The sequence below is a fragment of the Crinia signifera genome, chromosome 2 (genome assembly GCF_055691185.1).
Source record: "Crinia signifera chromosome 2, ASM5569118v1, whole genome shotgun sequence".
Taxonomy (NCBI): domain Eukaryota; kingdom Metazoa; phylum Chordata; class Amphibia; order Anura; family Myobatrachidae; genus Crinia; species Crinia signifera.
This window is the reverse complement of record NC_139218.1, coordinates 101,917,015-101,943,577: the sequence shown is the minus strand read 5'-3', so window position 1 is coordinate 101,943,577 and position 26,563 is coordinate 101,917,015. Positions and strand designations below refer to the sequence as shown.

General features: G+C 45.6%; 1 protein-coding gene across 4 annotated transcripts; it reads right to left on the bottom strand.

The window, feature by feature from the left end:
- Positions 1-1,084: 1,084 nt before the first annotated feature.
- DDX3X (DEAD-box helicase 3 X-linked) lies at positions 1,085-24,630 on the bottom strand. Of its 4 annotated transcripts, none has more exons than XM_083172641.1 (19): positions 24,326-24,630; positions 22,813-22,867; positions 19,836-19,886; positions 13,719-13,787; positions 13,047-13,169; positions 11,318-11,453; positions 10,277-10,435; positions 10,083-10,182; positions 9,663-9,798; positions 9,048-9,133; positions 8,782-8,880; positions 6,895-7,055; positions 6,135-6,279; positions 5,905-6,049; positions 5,408-5,589; positions 4,993-5,110; positions 4,472-4,628; positions 4,212-4,333; positions 1,085-3,564 (listed from the first exon to the last, which is right to left on the bottom strand). In XM_083172641.1, the coding sequence occupies exons 1-19, from the start codon at positions 24,368-24,370 to the stop codon at positions 3,482-3,484; spliced, it is 2,172 nt and encodes a 723-aa protein (XP_083028767.1). In that variant the 5' UTR covers positions 24,371-24,630; the 3' UTR covers positions 1,085-3,481. The 4 variants fall into 4 exon arrangements, with proteins under 4 accessions (XP_083028767.1, XP_083028768.1, XP_083028769.1 ...); XM_083172642.1 differs by having other exon boundaries at positions 4,254-4,333; positions 24,326-24,628; XM_083172643.1 differs by lacking the exon at positions 13,719-13,787 and having other exon boundaries at positions 24,326-24,629.
- Between the last annotated feature and the right edge of the window lie 1,933 nt (positions 24,631-26,563).

The window sequence follows — 26,563 nt, the reverse complement described above, 5'->3', positions numbered from 1 at the left end:
GTGGTACTTTTAGTTCCACAGTGAAATAGGCAGCGCTGACAACGGGGGCAAGTGGAGACACCCCGGGCACAACGCTGACGTGCCAGGGCTTCTAAACTGTACGCGAGATTAAATCTCGAGTCACATAGATAGCCGCTAAGAAGCCGGAAAGCCTGGATTCAGACGCTAAAGCGTTAGAATACAGGCGCCTTGCAAGCCGCAAAAGCATCTAAATTTAGGTGGCCCTAGGGGAACACTATTGAAACCCACCCTCAGTGCCACTAGTGGACGCCACAGCTGTGGACCGTGTAAATCCCACTATCCACGCCCGCCCGAAGCGTGGCGAGCCCTGCGAGGGGCGACGGTACGCGTCCTACGACCTTTTCATACCCCCTCTATCCACGTCAGCGTGGAGATGAGAATAGATTAGTGTGGCGAGCGCAGCGAGGGGACGCGGATACCTTCACAGCTATCCGCCTCCCCTCACGGCTTCACAGGTGTCAGCGTCCGCTCGCCACGCTTCGGGCTCGGTGGCTTGCTGCGCTCGCCACACTAATCTATTCTCAACTCCACGCAGACGTGGATAGTGGGGGTATGAAAAGGTCGTAGGACGCGTACCGCTGCGCTCACCAGGCTTCGGGTGGGCGTGGATAGTGAGGCTGATTCAGGAACACATTCACCTCAGTGTCTCATACAGGGCTACTGCTGACTGAGCAAACTGCTTAGCTCTGACTGACTACGTAACGCTGTCCGCACACGTCTAAGCCGAAGTGCCGGGAGTGTGAATTGAGACACTAAAAGCGTCTCAAACCGGAATGTAAGTTAGTCTACATTCGGGACACCCCCTGTGGTAGCGGTGTGCGATTTATAAGCCCCGTTTAGCCCTGTTTGTCTCCTTTTTACACTTCATTACATTTCAAGTAGTGGCACGCGCGCACATCACGTTACACTATAACACAATAGAGCGGCACGCGAGCCTCTGGCAGGCTGCCAAGTTTGTTACTTCCGGCGCCGTGAAACTACAGAAGTACTACATTTTCTAAACAGATTTACGCAGGGAACACCTCAATAACCAATGTAACAGTCCAAAATAAAACCAGAACACTTATTGTTTGCCATTCAACTTTTATTTTAATAAAATCAGTAATGCACAGCACATGCAGTGCTAAGCATCTAAACTAGTACAATAAGCAATTACTAAACTAGAGCGACTTGAGGGTCAACATTCACATTTAGCAAGTCCCAATCTATTTGCATATAAATTTATGAACCTTATCTTGTTAAAAAGGTATTGCCAAAAAATTCTTGCTAACATGTAATCATTGAAGACACAAGTCACCAATTTTACCAGTATGACAAAAGATAACCACATGTTTGAGGATTGCAATGTGCCAGACATTCACTGAAAAAAAAAATAAAAAAAATTTAAACCACACAACTAAACAAAACTCACGCAACAAACATCTGAGAATCTGGACACTTCACATCAGTGTTCTGAAGTGTTTCATTAATATCTTAAGACAAGTGTATCAAAACCTTGGCATGTTTAATTTTTTAAATTGCCAATTTTATTTTAATTACACCAGAAAGTTATGGCTGCTCAGCCAATACTGGGTCTGCTTAATTTGACTTAAGAGTTTAATATGACTTAACATTAAAAGCTCACACTACCCCGAAATATATAATTTCACGCATACGTTGACATTCAACATTCAAGTGCCAGTGTTTTTGTACTGTCTTTTGGTCAAGTTTCTTTAAGCTTTCAAAGAATCACTTAGGCTTACAAAAATAAATATTTGTCAAAATGTTCAATAAATATTACACAAAACTAGCAGCAAAAAGTATCTAGAAATCCATTGTGTGCAAAATAGTTTGCTTCCCCATCTATCATTCCCATGGTCCCAATAAGTCTCAATCTTGCCCTAGACTCTAAGCAGTGTATTTGCCATCGCAAAGAGATAAAAATAAGATTTGAGGTTAAGGACACGTACACAAGACTTGTATAAAAATTCTTTGAATGTGCAATAAAAGACGTTTAGTATAAAGTTATGGGCAAAAATGTACAAGGGCCACCTATGTTTTAAATAGCACCATAACAATGACCTCAATACTGTCAAGTGCACCTACAAAACGCTTTAAAGCAAGGCACAACACTTGTGAAATCTATTGCACTTTAGATTTATACCATCCCTATGCCACGCAAGTTGTTCAAATTCAACTACGTTAAGCTAAATTTCAAGTGGCAGAGATGTTCGGTGGGAATTACTCTTTGGCCAGATTTAGCATTGACATACTAAATACAATGGAAACCTATGCAACTAAAACTGACTAAACTGCACACGTTAGCAGATATTACACCTTGTGCAGTCATGTACATTTTTTCCACCATTGATCTCAAGATTTCAATTTACTCATCTGGAGCCATTTTACAAAGTCTACTGTAAGCCAAGTATGTTTATATCCTCTCAACGCAGCTTGAACAGTAATGTGAATCTGCATTAAAATAAAGCTTGCTGCATAATTCTTTCTGTTCATACCCTCTTGACCAAAAAACATTAACACTAGCATGCGTTATTAGACCAAAATCAGCCAGGCCCCGTCACAGAACCACATACTGCTGTGGTCAGCCATTGACATTTTTCATGACAGGCGCAAGTAAATTTAAAGATGATACCTCTTAAAAACTATTTCCCGTTTCAGATAGTTTTAACATTCCCTGTAATGTTCGGCCCACATGTGGCTAGCTCACAAGTTACTCTTCTGCCTAAACATTGTTTAAGGAATTGCTGTATTGCGTCCTATGAAAACAGTGCTTTGTGTGCATGAATAAAGCTCATACACCTTTGTGACTGGAATGGCTTATTGAAAAGACTTCAGGTTCTAAGTACCTTTCCAGGATAGAGTGAGCAAATCAGAACTTAACTTTGTACAGTTTGCCACATTAGAACTATTCTGATATGCTTCAAGGTCTTTTGCCTCAACTGGCAAAGTTAACAGAAGCCCTAATGCAGGCTTACTGCACAAGTTTTTTATTAATCCTTATAATATTAATGCATGGATGAAACGATTCCTGTTTTGTGTTGTATCACACCTGTGTGCCAAGGTTTGATTTCGCCCAAGTTCAATAGATCTATTTTATCATAGCATTATGTCTTGAGCAATACTGAGCCAACAGGACATCAAAATAAAAAGTTGTCTAAAGTTAAAGGCACAGTACATAACAAACAAATTATCCTCAGTCAAAATAAATGCAGTTGTTGGGAGAGGGGTGGACTTGGGAATTAATCCAAAACTACAGCAATGAAATCTTCCAACACTTTCAGAGTAGGGCTCGCTTTCATGTCACTGTTTTCTTCATGGCCCAGAGCTCCCTTGAAAAAAAAAAATTCAGTGGAGAAATCACAGCTGATAATGTACAAGTTCTTGAAGCTACACAAGGTATAGTCTGGCTAGGTTACATGTGGTTTCCATATTAGCTTTGAGTCATTCCTGATGCAGACCGTTAGTTGCCCCACCAATCCACACTGGAGCTGCCGCCGTAGTTTCCCCCATAGCCATCACTGTTATAGAATCCACCGTATCCACCTGTAAGTACAAGCACCAGTTAAATGAGCAGCCAATAGAACAGAAGCCAGCACCAGAATTTAGTTTCTCAAATATTTTGCACAATTATATTGTCCTTTAAACATTCACCTTTATTATACATAAGTGTGGTAAAATAACCTGTTCTGATTGTCATATTCAAGAATTCTGACAAGCAAAAACATGCACAGCAGCACAATACACTTGCATGAAGCTTTTCCTCTATGGAAGTTCATCATCAAGTGCATCCATGTAGCCTCAGCCAAAAGCATCCATGCAAAATGTGTGCTGCTGTAACAGAAGCAGCTTGTCAGGTCACATCTATCCAGCAGGCAGTACAGTCACCAACACTGCAGAAAAGTTATTGCACCATGAACATTAGCACTTCAGGTTTGTAAAGAGGCCTGATCAAAAACCAATTTATAGCCACATTATGGTTTATGTAATAAATTGAAATTGCAAAAAGGCCAATATTAGCAATCTTGAGTAAACCTGGTGAGAATACTGAACAGCAGAACCACTGTGCAGAACAAAAAAAAATTCAAACCAATATAACAACCCTTAAATTTGCTGCGGTATGCATTTCAAACCTGTCCTATTAATGGTCCATGGATACCATCTAGTCCAGTTGAGTATATGAAATGCCTTACCTCCGCCAAATCCCCTGCTGCCACCATGACCACTGCTCCTACCTCCTCGGCTGCTACCAAAGCCGCTGCTAGCGCCACCGCTCTGCCTGTAGTCTCTGGCGCCAAACCCACCACTAAATCGACTGAAAGACAAAAAGAAAAACAAGTTAAAGCACATACAATAGCAAGCAGCAACATGTAAGCTTACAAAAAAAGTTTACGCTGCAAGACCATTGATTGAATGCTATATGCAGCTAGAGACTAATTCCCTGACAGCATACCTCTTGGAACGGCCACCACGGCTACTAGTCTTGTGATGTTGATCATAGGCCATGCTCTCCAGCCAAGATGGTACTTCTTGCTTTGCTTCTACTAGTAAATCCAATAAGTCCTTTGTTATATTTATATTCTTCTCATTGAAAAAGGATGTTGCAAGACCTAAATGAAATGGAAGGAGCAAATAGTTAATACAAGTCTTCAAACTGATTCAAGCTAATGGAACCCATTAACTAATTTTTGTAGGCTGTTAAAATCAAGTTAAGAGCTAGACCACTATGGAAGTTAGTTAGTCTCAAACCGGTTTGTTTTAGAAATGTAAAAAAAAAAAAATATGCAATGAGTCACAACCCGCATGGAATAAAAAGCTTTATATCAGAATTTCTGCACAAATTATTATTTTTTTGATTATATCACTTACTGAAGGTTTTTTTTTTTTTTTAAGCAATTTTACACATCTGAAGATTAAATTCCAGTCTTCAATCAATTAACAGGGAGACAAGTTTATGAAGAAAGTAATACTTACCCAAATTGCCCACACGGCCTGTACGACCAATTCGATGTACATATTCCTCAATGTCGCTAGGCAAATCAAAGTTTATTACATGCTTAACATTTGAAATATCGAGTCCTCTGGCTGCAACCTACAAAAAAAAAAAAAAAAAAATTTACACATTAGTGTAGAAAATCCATAATGCCAAATTTAAGCTCACAAGCAGGGCGCTCTTCCCTCATGTGCTTTTCCTATTCCTTGGCACAAAGTCCTGCAGTTTTCTGCCATGCAGATACTTATTCTAGTGTTCGCTGCTGATGCAGCAATGTATGTGTACCCTGCACTTGTCCCTCTATTGTATTCAACTGTAAGTCATTGTTTGGCTTATGTACTCTCTGGGCGTGCCGGATCCCTTGTGGTGACTAATAAGTGCTTATAAAATACTTACAGCAGTGGCAACAAGGATTGGACTTTTTCCTGAACGGAACTGATGAAGTGCTTCTTCTCTGTCTCTTTGTGACCTATCACCATGGATACTTGTGCAAGCATATCCTTCATGGTAGAGAAAGTCCTCAAGTGCATCTGCGCCCTTTTTAGTTTCCACAAACACCAATGTTAATGAATCTTTTCCTAGAATAAAGTAGAAAGCAAAACCATAAATATCTAAGCCCATTTGAGTAGCTGCAACTAAAGGTGTCAGGCAGTAATTAGTTACTTGGTTTATGTGTCTGCAGGTGAAAAAGGGATGAAGCCATGGACTTTAATAGGAGTAAATAAGGCTGCCAAGACTAAAATTGTATAATTTTGGTGGTTAATGTAGCATGTTAAAAGGGTTACAGCACCTTTTAACCGCTAGTTTATCTTCGATCAACTGAGGCTGGCGAAAGATTAATGACCTTCCTTTGGGGCACACAGCTAATTGATTTTAGTACTTAATGTAAATACCTGTTGCATTTAGAAGATCCAATAAAAATGAGCGTTTATCATTTTCCTCCACCCAGACAACCTTTTGGGTGATGTTTTCTGATGTGGATCCAACTCTTCCTACTGCCAAGAAAATGTACTCATCCAAGAAATCTCGAGCAAGAATCTAAAAAAAAATTAAAAATATATATGTAAAAATTGACATCTTCTATGCTTTGAGATACTCCAAGCCATACTTAAACATTGTTTACCTGGATTTCCTTGGGGAAGGTAGCACTAAACATCATAGTCTGACGGACACCTTTTTGAGGCATTGTGTCTTGCTCAACAATTCTCCTAATTTGAGGCTCAAACCCCATGTCAAGCATTCTGTCTGCTTCATCCAGCACAAGATATCTAGAAAGGATTTAAATTAACATAAGTCTCTTGATAGGACAGCATTTTTACATGCAAGTTATGTAATTTGAGGCAGTTACATTAAGTGGATATTCTGTTTGGTGCTGAAAACCAAGTGGAACAGAGAATTTGCTGCCGACACAAGTTTGATCACCTTGTGATCTGCAGACATTTGGCCCTTGTGTGTCAATTTTAGCCCCAAAAAAGTATAGGTTAAAAATGTTTTCATAGAAATTTTTTTTTAAAAAGCCCACCACTTAATACAGATACTTTGGGCTGAATCTAGTGCTGTTTTTTCAGCTTGCAGAAAAAGCTAAATACTGCACTAATTGAATCCTTCCTTAAAGGTGGCCATACACATGTAGATTTATCTTCAGATCTGGCTGGTTGCAACAAAAACATGGCTATGGATGAGAGCAAATGACAGTTGACCATTTGCTTGGAAATGCTGGGAAAACTGAGTCACTCATCCATAACCATGTTTTTGTTCCAGCCAGCTCTGAAGATAAATCTTACTAGTGTATGGGCACCTTAAGTCTTCAAATATTGACTGTAGTCATTTTAGCTTTCATAAGACAATGTATTTAAAAAAACAACAACAATAATAACACTTACCTGCAGAAATCCAACCCAATTTTCCCCCGTTCCATCATGTCAACAAGACGGCCAGGTGTGGCAACAAGCAAGTGGCAGCCTCTTTCTAAGTCACGTATCTGTTGCCCAATGTCAGCTCCTCCATAAACGACACATGGACGAACTTTGGATCTGTAAGCAAACTGAGAAACCATACATTTTAGTACCTAACACCTTGAAATGGAGGCAAATTGGATGTGCACTGCACTGCAAAATACAAACCAATTATATGTATACTTTGGTCCACCCAACCTTTGCTTTTTTTCCCCTAAGACAGGCAGCTTCGCTAGAATTATGAGGGCCTTTGGCTGCACACAAATGTTAAAAATGAGACCACTAAGCTGAGACTTTTACACCTGCATTCCTTCAGGTGGCAGTATTAAACACTGGCAAAATGCTAAATCTCTGCAACTAAAAATTGAAGTGCCCAGCATAATTTGGGCCAAAATATGGGCCTACATCTGGTTGAAACCAATTTGAAACCCCCCCCCCCCAGTCTCACTGTTCGATAAGTGTCAAAATGTGCCATCTTAAGTAGCTGCAGCATATGGTTTAGATCTGTGGTTCCCAAAATATTTTGAAACGCGACTCCCTAGAGTAGCAAGTATATTGTCACGGCACCCCTCAGCCAAAAGTTTATGGTACTTCCTCATCTTTGTGGCCACCGCTATGCCAGTTACATTAGCTTCTATGGGAATAGCAGCACCATTGTTCTCTTGGCTTTCTTCATTCACCACCCTTCTGTGTCCAAACACCCCCGTGTCCACACCATCATGTATTACCTTTAGTAAAGTTGTCACAAGCGAAGCAAGCCACCGAGCCCGCGACAGGGTGATTATGCTATGTAAGTTCCGTAATGTAAGCGGTGGCCGCAAAGATGAGGAAGTACCAAGTTTATTTTTTGAGATATTTTGAAAAATATTTAATTAAGAAGATTGAGTCCCAAATCTCTACTGCAGGCAGCAAATCCTGTGGTTGGTGACAAAGCCCGGATCATGACCTGGGTCGGACAGTTCACATTGCACCGTGGTTGGTCCTGTGTCCAATCCATGTCATCCTTAGGTTCAATTATGTGGTGGGGACAATATTTACTTCTGTTTGTCCATATATGTTATGATTGGCAGCCACAAGCTATGGTTCTCTATTTTACTGACTAAAAATTATCAGAAACGTACTAGACCACTAAACCAAGGCACCCTGGCAAGTGTCTCGAGGCACCCCAGGGTGCCACGGCACAGTTTGGGAACCACTGGTTTAGATAGTTCACATGCAAGGACAGACTTCAGGTCCATACACACTGGGCGACTATGGCCAGCATGTAAAGGACAGCGATGATGACTATCACATACACTGAGCGGCTTTCCCCCTGCCCGTAACCAGCAGACGAGCGGCTTTCCAGTCGATGTTGCGGGAGCCATACACACTGGGCAGCTTTGAGCTGAAAGCCGCTCAAACCTGCTGTTTTGAGCGACTTTCAGCTCAAAGTTGCCCAGTGTGTATGGGCCTTAAGTGCACCTTGTGTTTATTATCTGTTAAACTACATAAACACATACTAGGGTTAGGGTTTATTGTGGAGTCAGGTAAACTAAAAGTATATTTTGACTGTTGAGGAAACATGAATGCAAACTCCAGTTAAAGTCAAAGTAGGAACAAAGAATGGTTATGCTAAATGTTATCTGTACTAGGTTTAGTTTCAGTAAATTTAATGTTATGCTGAGTACCCTGTATTGTTCTGTGTGCTGTATGTATGGTGGTGCAAACCACGTGGATTTTTTTGTGTGAGGAAAAAACTTCCTATGAGTTGCATTGTTGATCCCCAAGTCATCAAAAATCATGAAACAAATAACTTAAAGGGTGTGGGAGACAGACCTTTCGGGCTTCCTCATAGATTTGTACTGCCAGCTCTCTTGTTGGAGCCAAAACAAGAGATAATGGATACTGTTTGCGTCTTCCGTATCTTCCATTATCCTGAAAAGATCAGGAAGAGTTTATAAATTGCAAGATCACTGAAACGTGAGAAACCATGAATACTTACAGGTAAAACAGACAATGTTCTCTTGGAAAAAATTGAGATATATAGACATAGACACACACACACACTTAAATTTATATATAAACACATAGCGATTTGATACCTTTAAGCTCTTCATTGCATCTCCAGGTCCAACTGCATATATCTGACTTAAAATGGGCAACAGAAATGCTGCAGTCTTTCCAGATCCTAAAAAAATAAAAGGTCAAGCAACAATTAAACTTATAGAAAAATCCTTGTACAACATAATACAAGTCAATGAAGCGGTCCTAAAATGCTTGTTGCTTGCCAAATGAGTTTATAACCATAATCAATCATTACTGCTATAAATTGTCTAGCCCAGCGGTTCTCAAACTGTGGGTCCTGACTCCATGTTGCTGGCCATCAGACTAATGTGTTTGTTGAGGGGGACAGGGGATAACTCATTAAGTAAACCCCCACTGCTTCCCTCTATCCCCCTTTTCCATCCCCTCATTACCCACTGCCTCCCTGTCACTTCACTGACCACACATGTGGCAGCCATTCTGTGGTAACTTGCTGGGGTCCTGTAATATTTGTCTGACGGGGTCCCAGAGCAAATATTTTGAGAACCCCTGGTCTAGCCTACCCCTGCAAGTCATATGGCAGAGGGTTTCCCATATTTTGGAATTAATCATTGCAGAGGTAACAGCACTGCACTTGCAGGACTCCCTATTTGTATTTGTCAAAACTTTGTCACCTGTCTGAGCACAAGCCATCAAGTCCCTCTTCTCTATAATGATGGGAATGGCATGCTTCTGCACTGGAGTTGGTCGGGTGTAACGAGTGAGTTGAATATTTCCCATAATTATCTCTCCCATGTTGACATCCTGGAACTTTAAAGAAAAAAAAAAGAAAAAAAAACAGAATATAAAGCATCTATTCAGGAACAATTAAGAGAAAAAAAAAATTAGAAATAAACTAAATATACCCAAACAAAGTTTCCCCAAACTCTGCTAATGCAATCTAGGTTTTAAGGATAGATATGCTTGAGAATGGACTATTTTTAAGACTTAATTGTAACAAACTGGACTCAAGCCTTGAAACTCAGACTTAATGGCACACTGGCATTTTGGCAAATTTGTGTGGCAAATAGTCTATTTACAGTACAAAAACTTACAATGTCTATATGTGGAGGGCAGTTATTGCCTGTTGCTTCAACTGGAATGTCATCATACTTCTCAAAGTTAATGCCGGTGTTACCTCCAGAAAAGAGTTCTCTGGAAAAAAGGGAAGTTTAAACAATAATAAAAGTAAAAAAAAAAAAAACCCCAGAAAATGTTCATGAAGAACAGTAATTGGTCCAATACTTACTGTTCCGTACGTTCATTTGCGGCAAGAGGTTTTGACCAGTCGTCTTCTTCATTTCGCTCATCTGCCCAACGGCTATTTCCTTGGCTAAATCTACCAAAGCCACTCTTGTCACCACGATTAGAACCACTATCAAAGCCATCTGTACGACGGTCATCGGTTCTATGTTAACAAAAAGTTGTTTAATTTCAACAAGAATTTTCAGGGTACAAGTAGATTGTGGCAAATTGTATAAAGTTAAGTGTTAGCATAAATGTTTAATCATAGAAAGACTAACTGTAAAGCCTTAAATTACAACCATTGTTGGAAGTAGGTGGCAGTGCACATTCATACACTGTAGCTCAATGTTATGTGGTGTAGTGAAAGCTTACCTGAGGTGCAATAGGTCCTTTACCAGTTTATTCTCTGGTTTCCAAGGTGCGAGAACAGCACAGGACTACCCCCTCAGGTTTATTGGGTGTGGGAAGTGATCACCTTACTTGTGTGCACAAAACAGGGTGTTTAAAAGCCATTTTTAAAAAATCCCTCAAAACTCTCCAATAATGCAAAAACGTAAGTTTCATTGCAATAAGTCAAATATATGCTAGGCACCCAACCGCTACTAATCAGCTCAAGCTTGACAAAACTTTGTTGAGAATGGAAATGTGTTTATATATAAATTTAAGAAAAAAAAGCCAATACTAAAATCTTAAGTTAACTGAAAAGTGTTACAGCAACTAAAGTTATTACATTGTTCACAAATGTACATAGAACTTTCTAACGTATCAATGGGTTTTTCCCTTCCCAGTTGGCTTACAGAAAGTAAGCTTTACCAATACAAACTATTGCCACAAAGCACTTAGTCTGAACTAATCAGGATAGGCTTTACTTCTATTTTATTAAAAAGTATAACTAGATTAGACATCAGAAATATGATGGACAGGCCTTTTATGTGCTTCAACAGAAGTACTGCCAAATTCTATACTACAGGCTATTCTCTTCATTTTACAGGATAAGTGATACTGAACATCCAGTTAAAGATTGGAGAGGACCATTCAAACTCACCTGCGAGCTCCACCTCCTCTTTCGCCAAATAAACCTGGTTTGCCACGGTCACCACGTGACCCAAAACTGCTGTATGCGTCTTTGTCTCTACCTGAATTCCACCCAGAGTTAGAAGAGTTATCTCTGTCATAAAAGCCTGATGGGGGAAAAAAAATAATTAAATCTGAAGGAAAAAAAAAAAAGCCAAAGTGCAGAGTCCTTTTGATATGGGAGTGTCATGCATTGCTGCAGGTCCGATCTCCGACTGAGCACAGAACCACGCATCGGAGCAGATGTCAAACATCCAATTTGGCCACTTCTAACCAGATCTGTTGGAATGAGGTTAAGTGGCCAAATCAAACTAGTGGATAGGGCTTCAATACTCATGGGTAAGAACTTGGGGTACTTCTTTACTTTCACGGTGCCAGCATGGCGCCGCGCGTCAGAGTCCCCTTGCGGGGCTCACTTCGCTCGCCCACGCTGCGGGCTCGGTGGCTCGCTACGCTATTTAAAATCAACTCCATGCCAACATGGATAGTGGAGGTATGAACTATTCATGTTGGTATGGCGTTAACTTCCTTTATTTTACATAGTTTGTGGCGAGCGTAGAAGGCGGAAGTAGCACGGTGCCATGCTGGCGCCGTGAAAGAAGTACCGAACTTGCTTGGAACATTTAGGCATGGTAAACTGCAGCGCTTGCAGTGTCAACCAGATAAGTGGTACTTCCCTGCACTAGCGCATAAATATATATGAAGACATTTTGGGTATTCTGGCAGAATTAAGCTGTCAGCGGTATTACCTCTTTTCTTATGAGCAAAACCTTTGTGTTTCCATCAAGATCACTGAAAATAAACTAAAGCTTGATACACACTACAATGGAGTCAGTATACATGGAGTCAGTAATTCTCTGTGAACATTAGGACAAGATTGTCTAGTGCATAAAAGGAATTTTGCATAATATTGTCAGTGGCAACAGAGCAGCATGAAGTTGTTCACTCATTAAGACACATGTATGGACAACAGGATGTCATTTATGACAGACGGGATTTAATGCTAAGATTCAAGTAGTAACAATGGTCCTTAAAATCAGTGTGTACCCAACTTAATGCATTGTAAGCATGGATGTCTTATACTGCAAATGCAGTGTCACACCGGGACTTTGAAATGGTTCAGTCCCCGTGTGACCCTGCATGTGTGGTCTGTTCCGATCACATCAGCAAACTGGCAATATTGCCAGTTTGCTGACATAATGAGGGGGCGCAGCGGTGGCGGCAGCGCTTAAAGCTGGCACTGCTCCAAGTGCAGCCTCCTCCATAGTGTGAACGGGAAACTGCTCGCTGTACCGAATTAACCTGTTCACACTGTACAGCAAGGAACCGTTAAGTTCATATTGCTACCGGTTAGCTGTAACCGGTAACCCCTTTCACATCGCACCAATTATTGGCTCGAACTGGCAAGAAACCGGTAATTAGGTGCAATGTGAAAGGGGTGTAAGTGGTTTAACAGCATACATAGAAACAAAAATACTGTACACAATACATAACTGGCATGTATATAAAGAGTGATGCAAGAATATAGGAACAGTGTCTGAAGGCGCAAGTACTGGGTATTGAAGTACTTCTGAAACATTCAAGTTAATGAGCCACAGTCACTTATATGTAAGCATTGCAATACCTTCCTGAATTTTTTTGCAGTGTTTTTGTAATAAGGGCAACTACTTTAGAATTTAGTGTTTAATAAACATAGATACCTCTGTCAGTGCGACCAGAACCCCCCCTACTGGCATATCCAGTGCGATCACAACCATTCACTCGGTCATCACTAGTTCCATTTGTGTAGCCATTTCCTCCACGACCAGAATCCCAGTTTGAATCTTTATGGGGGAGATGACAATTTTAAGTATTACAAGAAGGAATATCCAGACAGCTGGTCATAGATGGCAGTTTTAGTAGAAAGCATCTTGTGGACAAGACCACCCAAGCCAATGGCTTAACTAGTGTCTAAAAGCAAGCTAAAGCAAGCTGATAAACCCCACTGTAATGCATGTTACATGCACATTAGTAATAATTCCAGAATCTAACAAACAAAATCAGTCAGATTTATAATCTAGTAAAATCAATGCAGCAGATATTTGGTCTACGCTCTACAAACCAAAGCCAGCATTAGAATCTTTAATATAATCATTGTGAAAACACAGGAATAAATGTCGGTCAGAAAATAAAATGTAGGCTCATATATATTAAAAAATACTAAATTAAGCTGTGGAGTGCTACAATATTTTAGGAGTGTGCAGAGAAGGAATCATTTAAATTTAAAGCAATTGAATTAGAATCCCACTGCAATTCACATACAGCTCAATGGCTAGCTTATGCAGGCCAAGCTATTGTGCAGCCAACACACCAAGACAGGTAACCAACCGTACCATTTCTTTGGGACCAATCACCGTAGCCCTTATACACATCTACAGCTGGGTACTGACACCTTGGGTAACCTACATGATAATAAATCATTCAGAACAGCCTCTGAACAAGTTAAACATGGTGAGAATAGAAGATGTAAGCCAACTATAAGGAGATTTATGTTCTTACCTGTTAAATCCTTTTCTTCGAGATCCATAGGAGACACAGGGCTTACGCTGGGTATAGGTGGTGATGGACCTGGCAGGCACCAAACGGGATAAACAAAATCCTAAGCCTCCGGGAACTGGGCTCCTCCCCTCCTATACCCCGCCCCCGCCTCAGGCCACCAGTTTTTTTAAAGTAAACAAGCCCAAGGCAGGAGCAAAGAGAGAAGGAAGAAAACATGCAACATACAAGGCCACACACAAAAACAGGCCTAACCTAACCGCAAAATTTTTTAAAATGCAGTGAAAAGTATAAAAGCAGGCGCGTCAGGGAGGGATCCCTGTGTCTCCTATGGATCTCGAAGAAAAGGATTTAACAGGTAAGAACATAAATCTCCTTTTCTGTCTCGAGTCCATAGGAGACACAGGGCTTACGCTGGGACGTCCTAAAGCAACCTCTCAGGGGTGGGGACGCGCCTGAGCCGCGCTAAGGACACTCCTTCCAAAAGCAGAGTCCCCGGAAGCAAAGGTGTCAAACGCGTAAAAGCGCAAAAAGGTACTGGGGGACGACCAAGTAGCCGCCCTACACAGCTGCTCCGCAGTAGCCCCACCGCGGACAGCCCAAGAAGCACTAACCGACCTCGTGGAGTGAGCCCGAATCCCATCAGGGACCGGAAGGTCAGAGTCCCTATAGGCCTGGCGGATGGTGGATCTGATCCACCGAGCCAACGTCTGTTTAGACGCCGGCCAACCTCGCTTGTGAGCAGCGTAAAGGACAAAGAGAGCATCTGATTTACGAACTGACTTCGTACGCTTTACATAGATGCGAAGTGCGCGAACCACATCCAAAGAAGATTCTGAGGCCGATTGCTCAGGAGACCTGAAGGCAGGGACCACAATCTCCTGGTTGATGTGGAACCTCGAGACAACCTTAGGCAAATGAGAGGGGCGAGTTCGAAGAACTGCCCTGTCTGGATGGAAGACAAGATAAGGGGAACGCCACGACAGGGCCGACAAGTCGGACACTCGTCGAGCCGAAGCAATAGCTAGCAGGAAAATAGTTTTCCAAGTGAGCCATGGAAGATCAATCGAACGCAACGGTTCGAATGGAGGAGACTGTAGAGCCTGGAGAACCAGGGAGAGGTCCCACGGGGCCACCGGAGGGACAAACGGAGGCTGTATTCGGATAACCCCCTGCAGGAAGGTACGAACATCCGGTAGTAGCGCCAGTCTTCTCTGAAACAGGACAGACAACGCAGAGATCTGCACTTTTAGAGAAGAAAGACGTAAACCAGCTTCCAAGCCCGTCTGCAGGAAAGATAATATTCTAGATAGCCTAAAACGGCTGGGATCCAGCCCCCTTGTCGCACACCAAGCAAAGAAGGCTCTCCAGATCCTATAATAAGCACCTGCTGAAGACGGCTTACGTGCTTGAAGCATAGTCCGGATTACTCCTGAGGAAAAACCCTTTGCCCGCAAGAGGGACGTTTCAAGAGCCACCCCGTCAAACGGAGGCGGGGCAGATCCGGGTGCAGGCAAGGACCCTGACTGATGAGATCTGGTCGTAGAGGAAGATGGAATGGTAGGTCCATTGCCATCCCCAGGAGATCCGCGTACCAGGGCCTCCTGGGCCAATCTGGAGCGACGAGGATCAAGCTTCCTCCTTCGGCCTTGAATTTGCGAAGGACCCTGGGAAGGAGAGATATCGGGGGGAACACATACATTAGATGAAATGGCCAAGGTGCCGATAGAGCGTCTGTGAGACAGGCGCCTGGATCTCTGGTGCGAGACCCGTACCTCTGGACCTTGCGGTTGTGACGAGTGGCCATCAAGTCCACTTCCGGAGCTCCCCATCTGTCCACGAGCAGGTCGAACACGTCTTGATGAAGCGACCACTCCCCGGAGTGGAGGGTCTGGCGGCTCAGAAAGTCCGCCTCCCAATTCAGTACCCCCGGTATGAATACTGCCGATATGGCCGGGATGTGTTTCTCCGCCCACTGGAAGATGCACCTGGTCTCTGCCATGGCCCCCCGGCTGCGAGTTCCTCCCTGGTGATTGATGTATGCTACAGCCGTAGCATTGTCCGACTGGACCTGAACAGGGTGACCCCGCAGCAACGGGAGGGCTAGACATAGGGCTCGGTATACCGCCCTTAGTTCCAGGCAGTTGATGGAGAGCTGGCTCTCCCTTGCCGTCCACAACCCCTGGAAGGATCTCTGACAGGTGACTGCCCCCCATCCACTCAGACTGGCGTCTGTCGTAAGAAGTACCCAGTCCTGGATCCAAAAGGGGCGTCCCATCTGTAGGTTTCGGGAGAGGAGCCACCACGTGAGGGACAGACGTAGCTCCTGGGAGAGGACAATCCTCTGCGCCCTGATGAGACGGTGTGACCCGTTCCACTGGGTCAGAAGCTCCCACTGCAGCGGGCGGGAGTGGAATTGGGCATATTCCACCATCTCGAAGGTGGAAACCATCGAGCCCAAGACCCGCATGCAGGCATGAATGGAAACCGACCGGTGTCTGAGAAGATCTCGAATCCTGGACTGGAGTGTCTGAAGCCTGTCCTCTGGCAGGAAAACCCTCTGAAGTCTGGAATCCAGGAGGGCTCCTAGATGGACCATCCGTTGAGATGGAAGGATAGCAGATTTTGACCAACTGATGATCCAACCGTGACTTTGTAGAAGGGTCACTGTCCTGTGGATGTGGTCCTGGAGTTCCTCCGGAGACTGAGCCAGCAGCAGAAGGTCGTCTAAATAAGGGAGAATTCTGACCCCTTGACGTCTGAGATGTCCTGCCATGACTGCCATGATTTTCGTGAATACACGAGGGGCAGTTGAGAGACCAAAGGGCAGCGCACAAAACTGAAAGTGCTCGCCCAGTAGAGCAAAGCGCAGGTACCGCTGGTGATTTTGGCGAATGGGGACATGAAGGTAGGCATCCTGGATATCCAGGGATGCCAGAAAATCTCCCGGTTCCAAGGCCAGTATGATGGAGCGTAAGGATTCCATCCGGAACTTCGGAACCCGGAGGAACCGATTGAGAGATTTCAGGTTCAGTATTGGTCGATAGGCCCCGCTGGGCTTCCGAACCAAGAACAGGCTGGCATAGAATCCTAGACCCCGTTGCGATGGGGGAACCTGTACAATGACCCCCGTTCGAAGAAGGGACTGAACGGAGTCCCTGAGGGCACTTGCCTTGATGGGATCCTTTGGTAGATTGATGGAAAAGAATTGAGAGGGAGGGCGATGGCGAAACGTGAGAGCATAACCTCGCGTGACGACATCGCGGACCCAACCGTCTGTTGTTGTGTCCCGCCATGCGGTGGAAAATCTCAGCAGACGACCTCCCACCCTGGGGTCCCCCAGGTGGAGGTCCGCCCCGTCAGGCAGACGGCTTGTCTGGCTGCTTGGGCTCGGGGCGACGGGTAGACCAGGCCTGACGTCCTCGCTGTTTAGGCGGTCTGGAAGTATGAGGCTGTGATCTTGGAAATGGCTGACCCCGTGCCCTGCCCTGAGGTCGAAAGGCCCGAAAGGAAGTAGCACGAGGTCGCGGAGCCGCTGTAGATGGCAGGAAGGCAGTCTTTGAAGCCGCTACTGTAGCCACTATTTTGTCCAGTTCTGGGCCAAAGAGGATAGTCCCAGTGAACGGCAAAGCCTCCAAAGCCCTTTTGGAGTCAGCATCCGCCCGCCAGGAACGGAGCCATAAAGCCCGTCTTGCTGCAATGGCGGAAGCCGAGACCTTGGAAGCGAGAACTCCCGCATCTAGGGCAGCTTCTCCTAAATAAGCTGCAGCCTGTTGGACCCTGCCTGCTAAAGGTAAGAGTTCCTCCCGGGGTGTACCCTCAGATAGGCCCCTGACGAGGGAGTCTGCCCATTCTGAAAGCGCCCTAGCGACCCATGCTGAGGACAAGGCCGGTCTAGCGATAGCCCCTGCATGCGAATAAATGACCTTTAGGAAATTTTCTAGCTTCCTGTCGGTGGGGTCCTTCAAAGAAGCGGTGTTAGGAATGGGCAAAGTAGAAGCTCTTACCAAGCGTGCCACATGGGCATCCACTGGAGGTGGACTTTCCCATTTAACTCTGTCCCCCGGGGGGAGGGGATAAAGAGTGGGAAATCTTTTGGGGAGCTGAAATTTACGATTAGGGGTAGTCCATGCTTCCTCCAAGATATCCTCCAGTTGATCGGATCTAGGGAAGAAGGAGGAAACCTTCTTTTTACGTTTAAAGACCGGGCCCTTAGACACCGGGACTTCATCCTCTGCCAAGTCAAAAGTTTCTCTGACAGCCTTAACAAGGGCCTCCACATCTATGTCAGGAGGAGGGGGGTCCTGGGGATCTGTAGCGGGGTCAGCGTCGGGAGGGTTATAACCCGTATCCCCCTGATCAGAGTCTGTGTCTGTGTCAGTGTCCCCTAAAAGCTGAGGAGGGTCGTCCCTGAGCAATGCTGGGCGCTTAGCCGGTTGTTTGGACAACATTTGTTGTAACCCCTGAACCGAGGCCGTTAGGGAGCTAACCCAGGGAGGCTCCAACATGGGGGGTAAAGCACTCTGGGCTGAAGCGGAAGGAGCCGCCTGCGGAGCAGGCTGCGCAGGAGGAGCAGACGTAAGGCGGTCCACCAGCTGCGACATGACCTGGGTGAGGGACGAAGCCCAAGCCGGCTCAGTAATAGATGAGGCGGCTGAAGGCTGCTGCTGACGCCTATGACAGCATGCGCAAAGGCCATCAAACACTTCGTCATGTGTTGACAAGCCTGCAGCACAGGAAGTGCAAGTGCGCAGCAAAGGAGCTCCCCCCTCCTTAGGTGCCTTTCTGGACATGTTAACCTGAGGCACACTACAATCTCCACAACCCTATAAGGTGTGAGAAGTGGCTGAAGTGGGCACTGCAGCACAGGGGGTGTAAGGTTACAGCACTTACACACAGCAGAGCATACAATGCACAGAAAAATAATAAATGCAGCAGCTCTCACTGACCAAAGCCCCAAGGCTGGCAGGAGGAAGCTTGTATAGCCTGACCTGTGGAGGAGAGGTATACAGGGGATAGCCCAGTGTCTCCGGAGGTGCAGCAGGCAGCGCGGCTGAGGCAAAGATGGCTGCTCCGCGTCCTGTGCAGGGAGGGAGAGGGCGGAGGAAAGCCTGCGGCGGGAACTCTGTCAGAGAAGGCGCCAGCAGACCCGGGGGAGGGGCTAACGGAGTGAGTCTGCCTCCCCCTGCTGATACTGAAGCCCCCAGGGAAAATGGCCGCCCGCAGCATCAGGCAAATAGCGGGGATCCCTCTAGGGATTGACCGCTGCCTGTGCTGCGCTCCGTTGCCTGATACCCTGGTGGTCTAGCGGGGGAACGAGCGACCCGGTCCCCGCCCGATCAGCACAGTCCAGCGGTCCCCAGCCGCCGGAGCTGTAAGCCGCGATAGGCGCCTAGCGCCTCTTACCTGCTCCCAGCTTCCGGCTTGCGGCTGTGGGTCCCGCTGCGGAGGATCCCGGCCGAGGTCACTCACCCAGTCGTGGTGCTGCGGCCGCCGGCGCTGGGAGACGTTGGGGCGGCAGCGCGGGCGTCTCACAAGACGCCCAGCGCTGCCTGCCCTAGTTAAAATAAAAAATAAAAACGGGCTGCCAAAGGCAGCCCCCCGTTTCAAAGGTGCTGCTCCTGCCGCACCAAACGAAAAACTGGTGGCCTGAGGCGGGGGCGGGGTATAGGAGGGGAGGAGCCCAGTTCCCGGAGGCTTAGGATTTTGTTTATCCCGTTTGGTGCCTGCCAGGTCCATCACCACCTATACCCAGCGTAAGCCCTGTGTCTCCTATGGACTCGAGACAGAAAAATGGCTTTTAATGCATTTCTGCTTCTCAACTTTTACTACACTCCTGTATAACTGACAGATATAGGGTATAGATAAGGTTTTAAATAGCAACAGTCTGTGCCACCTATCCAATGTTTAAGCCACAAATAGGCAGCACTGTATCTCCATACAAGAATACATACCAAGTCTTGAAGCTTCTTTGTTTCTTAAGTGAGGAGGAATATAACGTCCCTCTGAATAAAATAAAAATAAAAAAAAGGTAAGATTTGACATGTGTACACTGTAGACTTGAAAGGCATCATTTTACACACGGTATCCAGGAGGTTACAGTATAAATGGTAGACAATGTCTAGGTCAACATACCCAAGGTAGACATTGACAAAGGGTCAACACAAGCTCATAGTCAACATGAGTTTCACAGGTCTTGGTACACTGTATAAATGTACTGCATAATCTCACATGGCTCGCTGCACTCAGCACACTATTATATGCCCAATGGGATTGTAAAGTATGGAAAACACACTTTTGAAAAACTCATGTTGACCATGAATGTTACCCATAAGCTTGGGCAAATCCTTTTGTCAATGTCAACCTTGGGTAGGTCAATAATTTCAAGGTGTCAACCTAGTCAGACGACCGAGTGTCGACCGAGAAATTGTCTTCCCAGTGACTGTAGGTAGAATGCTAGGTAAGGGCAGTGTCCTGAGTTGTATGCAAAGTTTTAATACAGGGCACCATTATGAAGTATCTGGGCAAGTGAAGTGTAATCTAGTTGACGTGCTTTAGTCTCTTGCCCACATGCTGACTGGACAAAATGACATGATACAGTACACATGTGCACTATACCTTCCCTGCAGTGTTCTGCTAAAAAAAACTGCCTCCCTGTGTGATCTGTCAGCAAGATAAGTGCAGTAACTGATGGCCAGACCCAAGTAGCAGGACTGGGCCAGGCAACATGCAAAAGGGTAGAAAGGAGCACCTGTAAAACTGAACCTGGAAGAGCTGCTAACACTTCATTGCTTTCTACTTCCCAAAGATCTTTCAAGGTTTCTCTGGAAACCATCCTTAATCAGCTGGAGTACCACAAGTCTCTTGGTCATGTTCTCCAACTATACAATTTGAGAACTGGTAAGCAGATTTCTGCATCCAATGCAGTTGATAACCAGTGGTTATTATACCCTGATGTGTGCCTAGGTTATAGTGCATGGGTCTTCAACCTGCAGCCCTCCAGATGGTGTGAAACTGCATGTTCCAACATGCATTGCCACATTTTTTCCTATAAGCATGCCAAAAAACATCAGGGCATCCTGGGACATGTAGTTCCACAACATCTGGAGGGCCACAGGTTGAAGACCTGTGTTATAGTGTGTGGGTCCCATAGGTCATGCTATGATGTCAGGGCAAGCGCTACCCACTCAGCAGCTCCTGCAAAGCAGGGAGGCGCCATGCTGAAAAGGCGCTGCCTCCCTCCCTGGTATGCTAAAGCTTTCTCAGCCCTCACTGTCACTGCCTCCTGCATGCCGCCCGTAGCGCCTGTGACAGCACGCGGCAGTATGGAGAGGCTGAGCAGCTCCCTGCACCGTGCACACACTGTCCTCCTCCTACGACCTGCCCCCTCTTCCTCACGGACACTTGCGCTGGGGCATGTAGCGTTGTCTGAATGCCTGGATGACATGTCAGGTCAGGATACACCCCTTACCCATTGCTCCCTGCGCCTGTCAATCAAATGACGAACAGGCAGCAGTGCCGCCTCCACCTCCTTCCCTCTTCTCAGTGTGCTGTGCGTGCCACTGCCAGTCCTCAAAACTCCACCCCCTGTATCTCCCTCTCCTCCTCTCCCCTCATACACGAGTGCTGCACATACTTTTTGTACTGCTTTCGGATCGCATCACACACACATTGCATGCATGCCGTGCAATGCGATCTAGCCCATAACGTATGCGATTCTCACAGCATGTATGAGCATCTTTAGTGCCTGCAACATTTTGCGGACACAGCACTGATGGTGTATGCATACATGTACCCGAGATCCTCCATAGGATCGCATGTTGCATACACTCCCACAATCGGGCTGAAGGTTGTTGCAATGACAATGTGAAAGGGCGCAAAATGTATGGTTTGCAGGAGGGCGCCGGACACCCTAGCACCGGCCCTGTATGATGTGGCTGTATGCTCCAACGGAAACAGGCAATAACGGTCTGCAATGTTTCCCTCACTGCCTGCCAGTATGTAACTATATGAATCTAGCTCTCCAGCTGATTCGGCAAACCTTCCCAGCCAGCTACTCTGTGATAACCCTAGCCTGAATCCAGATTGCTAAATACAAGAAGCCGTGGAGATTGACACTACCTGGACCAGGTAGGGGCAACAACTCTAAACTATATTGCTTAGGGATAAGCTGTGGCTTAACTGTATGTCGCCTTAGTGGTGACCTCTAGCACTCAGGACGGACACATTTACCGTCAACAATACTACCAGCCCATAACCCACTCATTGGCACTAGTACAGCCTTGGCTACTATTCTACCCTTACATCCTCCCTAATCAAACTGCTGAATGCCCTTACCTTCAAACTCCACCAGAGTTGCTGCCTGACATCACCACTAAAACTGTGCCAGCTGCTACCTACCCTCAGCCCCAGCAAAGCACATGTCTGCTAAAAGATTAAAGCCTTGCATTTTATAATTATTCATAGCAAAACTGAGAATTTCCCATGGTGCATGTGTAAAGGTTTGATGAGATGCAGGGCAGCATAGGCAGAACTCAAAAGCATAAGATGTGATAGGACCCAAATTTTGTCTTAAGTGAGGGGTCCGAACCCCTGCAATCATATTTACTTTTACTATACACGGCTATAAATGATTATTACACAATCTCCTCTTCACTGAAGTTCTCGCTCGGTAATTGGTCTCTGTGCTGCATAAGCTAGTTCTATGCAATGTCCTACTTCAAAAATACCATCCTACATGTGTTCCCTGACCTCTACAGCAAGTTTATCAAATTAAATGTAACACCCCTGTTAGTCATGCTCACAAATATGTTCTACAAATGTGTGAAAATATCCTAATTTTTTTTTATAGAAAAAAAAAGCTTATTTACTTTTCAGTTGTAAAGCACATCGCATTGTCAAATTTCTATATACAAGTGTGTCAATACTTACTAGTTGAATTGCCACCGCTCTCTGCGTCAGCAGAATTCAAGTCTAGGCCAGCAAACTGAAAAGAGTGAGCACAAGTTTAGTGATTAGTTTACTCTTAAGGAAACTTACTAGTCACCTTGTTAACATTTACTTTAGAGCAAAACATCCACGTTGAGACTGAACTGCTCAACATCCAATACTGAAAGGACTATTTGTTAAACTACATTGCTTCGTGATTTTTACTGCAATGCATACCACAAAACGGAAACCAGACATCTCCTGGCTAGATTTGGTACTGCAGCCAAAGTGTCATGCAAGATATTACGAAATACAAAATGGAGGAGGCCTACCAAAAGATACTTTCCAGAATGCACCTTAACAGATCACACAATACTGAATATTCAACATACACGTAGAAAAGTTCCTGGGAACTTTTAACGCTTTCATGAACACTACTGTCTTAATAAACCTTTTAATAAACACTACTGTCTTAATAAACCTTTTTGGACACATTAACCCTCCAGAAACTTTAAAGTTAAAAAAAGATGCTAACCATTCTTTGAAGTGTTAAGTCACAGAATCTTATAGCAAAACACAAGCTTAATAAGTAACGATTCTACAGACCCAAGTGTAAGTGTTGCCAAAGATTGTGACCAGTAACAGACAAGCATTTACCAACTTTTTATAATAAGTACTGCAGCACATATAGGTGAAATATACACTGATCGCATATTGCCTTGTAGGAGCTCAGACCATATAGGTCAGTCACATGAGTTCACCACAGCCCCCAGCAATAAGGTACAGATAACTAGCGTGCGCAGCCAAAGTGAAGTCCATCAATAACACAACACCCGCACACGGAATACATCAGTAGAAATATTTGCGGTCAGGAAAATTACAGCAGCCAGCGGCCCGATACAGAAGCAATGACGCATATATGGTAAGGAAGAGTCTATAATAGTCGCCTGCTAGTGCACACGTTCCCAGCAAGCCACCCCGCATATACTGTGTGCACGGCTGGGCATGGATGCAAGTGAGGTACGCCACAATCAACCATATTAGGAGGAGCCGCGGCCAGCGTGTGAGTGGGGATGTGGGATGATTAAACCGGCTGCGTGTCTTACGCCCTCCCACTTTCCTCTCACAAAGGCCGCCATTGTGAGGATGCGGCAGCCAGGCCTGACTTCCTCCTTACCCGGCACAACCGGTACACCAGACACTCCGCATTACACGGGCACAGTCACCAACCGGAAGGCCGAGCGGCATCCACGGGACTGCGTCACCAGGTCGCCGGACAATGACTCACACGCCAGGCCCTGATGACGCACCCGGGCTTCCACACCCGGGCTCTGGCCTGAATTTAGGGCCTTCAGGCGGGCTCCTATGAGAGCGCTGGTGGGACTTCCCCCCGGTGCCGGACTGGGGAGAGGGAGTTATACAAGTGCGCACACAGGCGCTTCACCGCTAGACTAGGCCGCCATTGTCTGCTCCGCTGCCCATGCCTCTCCTCCCCCTCAAACACTCTCACACTCACCTGCTGGTCTAGACCGTGAACATTTTCGACGGCCACATGACTCATAACTAAGCGGTAAGGAGGCCTGGATCCCTCGAGCAGAAAATGGTCGCTGTCTCTCGGCACACGAATGACGGGGATAACGCAGATTACGGCGGTTTCGGGTTTCTCACACTCAATAACGCTCCGCAATTTACAAAAAAAACAATAACTATGTAAATGGAATAGTTGTTGCCGCTCGTATATCGGTGAAATGACGATCACTTGCGACGCGAACAGTACGAGATATTGCTCCCAACTGAACGCCCGGGCGAGCCGGGCCGTCCTCTTAAATAGAGACGATGTCGGAGTGACGTCAACGCGTAGTGACGGTGCAGGGAAGTGGGCGGGGCGGAGCTGGCGTGCGTATGTGTGAGAGAACGAGGACCTGGCTGAGCTCGCGGCTCTTCTTGTCTCTGGGCAGCCTGAACCCACACAAGCCTATCGCCGACAAGCGAGGCTCTCGCGAGAGCCGCCGAACGTCTGGCTTGGCAGGCAGCTGCGGGATTTTCTCGACAGCAACACACAGTCACACACACACACGGTGCTGCGGCTGCAGAGAGAACCCCGGATTGTGTGACGCATTTAGTGTTACGTCTTTGGCATGATTATTGGGATTTGTTGTGACAAAATATCGATGTGTGTATGTAATGCGCATGCACAGTGCCATAGGGAGACACATCACTTAAGCTGCTGGTTTCTACACACAAAAAAAAATCCACAACTGAGTCCTCCACAGACACTGTAATCAATTTTGCACCATTTCCACACTGTATGTAGGTGTCCTCAACCTAAATCCCATACAGACAATATTTGTATGTCTTAAGGCCTCCATATATGTACTATGCATTGATGCAATTAACCTACAATTTGTGCTCTTTTCCTTTGACTGAGATGATCAAATCGCAGGAAAAGAGCCCAAATTGCAGGTGAATTACAGCAGGTCTGTTGTGATGCATGGTCCCATGTGCATTGCACTGGAACCTACGAGTTGCAACGGCTGCAGAAGCAGTATATGGGCATCTTTTTTCCTTGCTGTGGAACCATCACTCCCATTTTCAATGACGGGGTGATAAATATTTTTGGTACTTATTTCCTAGAACGGCGCCCACTAAGTAAGCAATTCTGTAAGGCTATTCTGCGTAGGGAAATCGCATTGAATGGGCCATTTTAGGGCCATGCGATGCGATTTTCCTATGTAATTTATTCACTTGCCTCTCTGCCCTGGGCCATCGCATCTGCCATAAAATCACATGAGATTTTTAATTGCATGGGATTTTAAAGAGTGTGCGATGCCATGACATTAGGTATACAATAATATGATTGTATGTCCCAAAAATAGGTTTAACGCACCCCCCACTATCCACGCCACCCCGAAGCGTAGCGAGCGCAGCGGAACGCGTCCTCCGACTTTTACATTACCCCACTATCCATGTCGGTGTGGAGTTGATTTTATATAGTGTGGCGAGCCCGAAGCGTGGCGAGCGGACGCGGAACACATGTAAAGTGCCATACGTAGGAAATCTGGGAGCTGTTCTAGGAAACAAGTACCATATTTTTTAAATTATTTCACAACGTTAAAATATTTTCACTCAAAGGGGTCGATCCTATTAGGTCCGAAGAGTGCAAGGTGCAATTCGGGTGCCGTTTTCATGCGTTTAAAACGCTGAAAACGGCACCCATATTAAGCCGATCTTGCACCCTTTGCTGGGCCAAATTTGCTTTAAATTGGAGGTGTGAGTGCTTTTAAGCTAATTCAGCCCGCCGTAAAGTGCGCCTGGTGCTGTGAGGATTTGCACTCGCGAATCATCCGCACGGAGTAGAATCGACCCCAAATTTTCTGTGGTATCATGGAGCCCATCGTATGCCATCGCATACCACTAATTAAGGTATGCGATGGGACCCGATTTTCGCGTCCTAAGACCCGCACTGTACAATTTTAATATGGCGTCGCATCTCATGCCATTACAATGGCATGCAATGTTTAAATGTACAGGCATCCTGATGGGTGATTACTATGTTAAATGCACCCCCATTGTTATCGCCACCCCCACTCTCAACGCCAACCCGAAGCGTGGCGAGCCCGCGAGGGGCGGCGGTACGCGTCCTCCGACCTTTTCATAGCCCCACTATCCACGTCGGTGTGGAGTTGATTTTATATAGTGTGGCAAGCGCAGCGAGCCACCGAGCCCGAAGCGTGGCGAGCGGACGCGGAATACA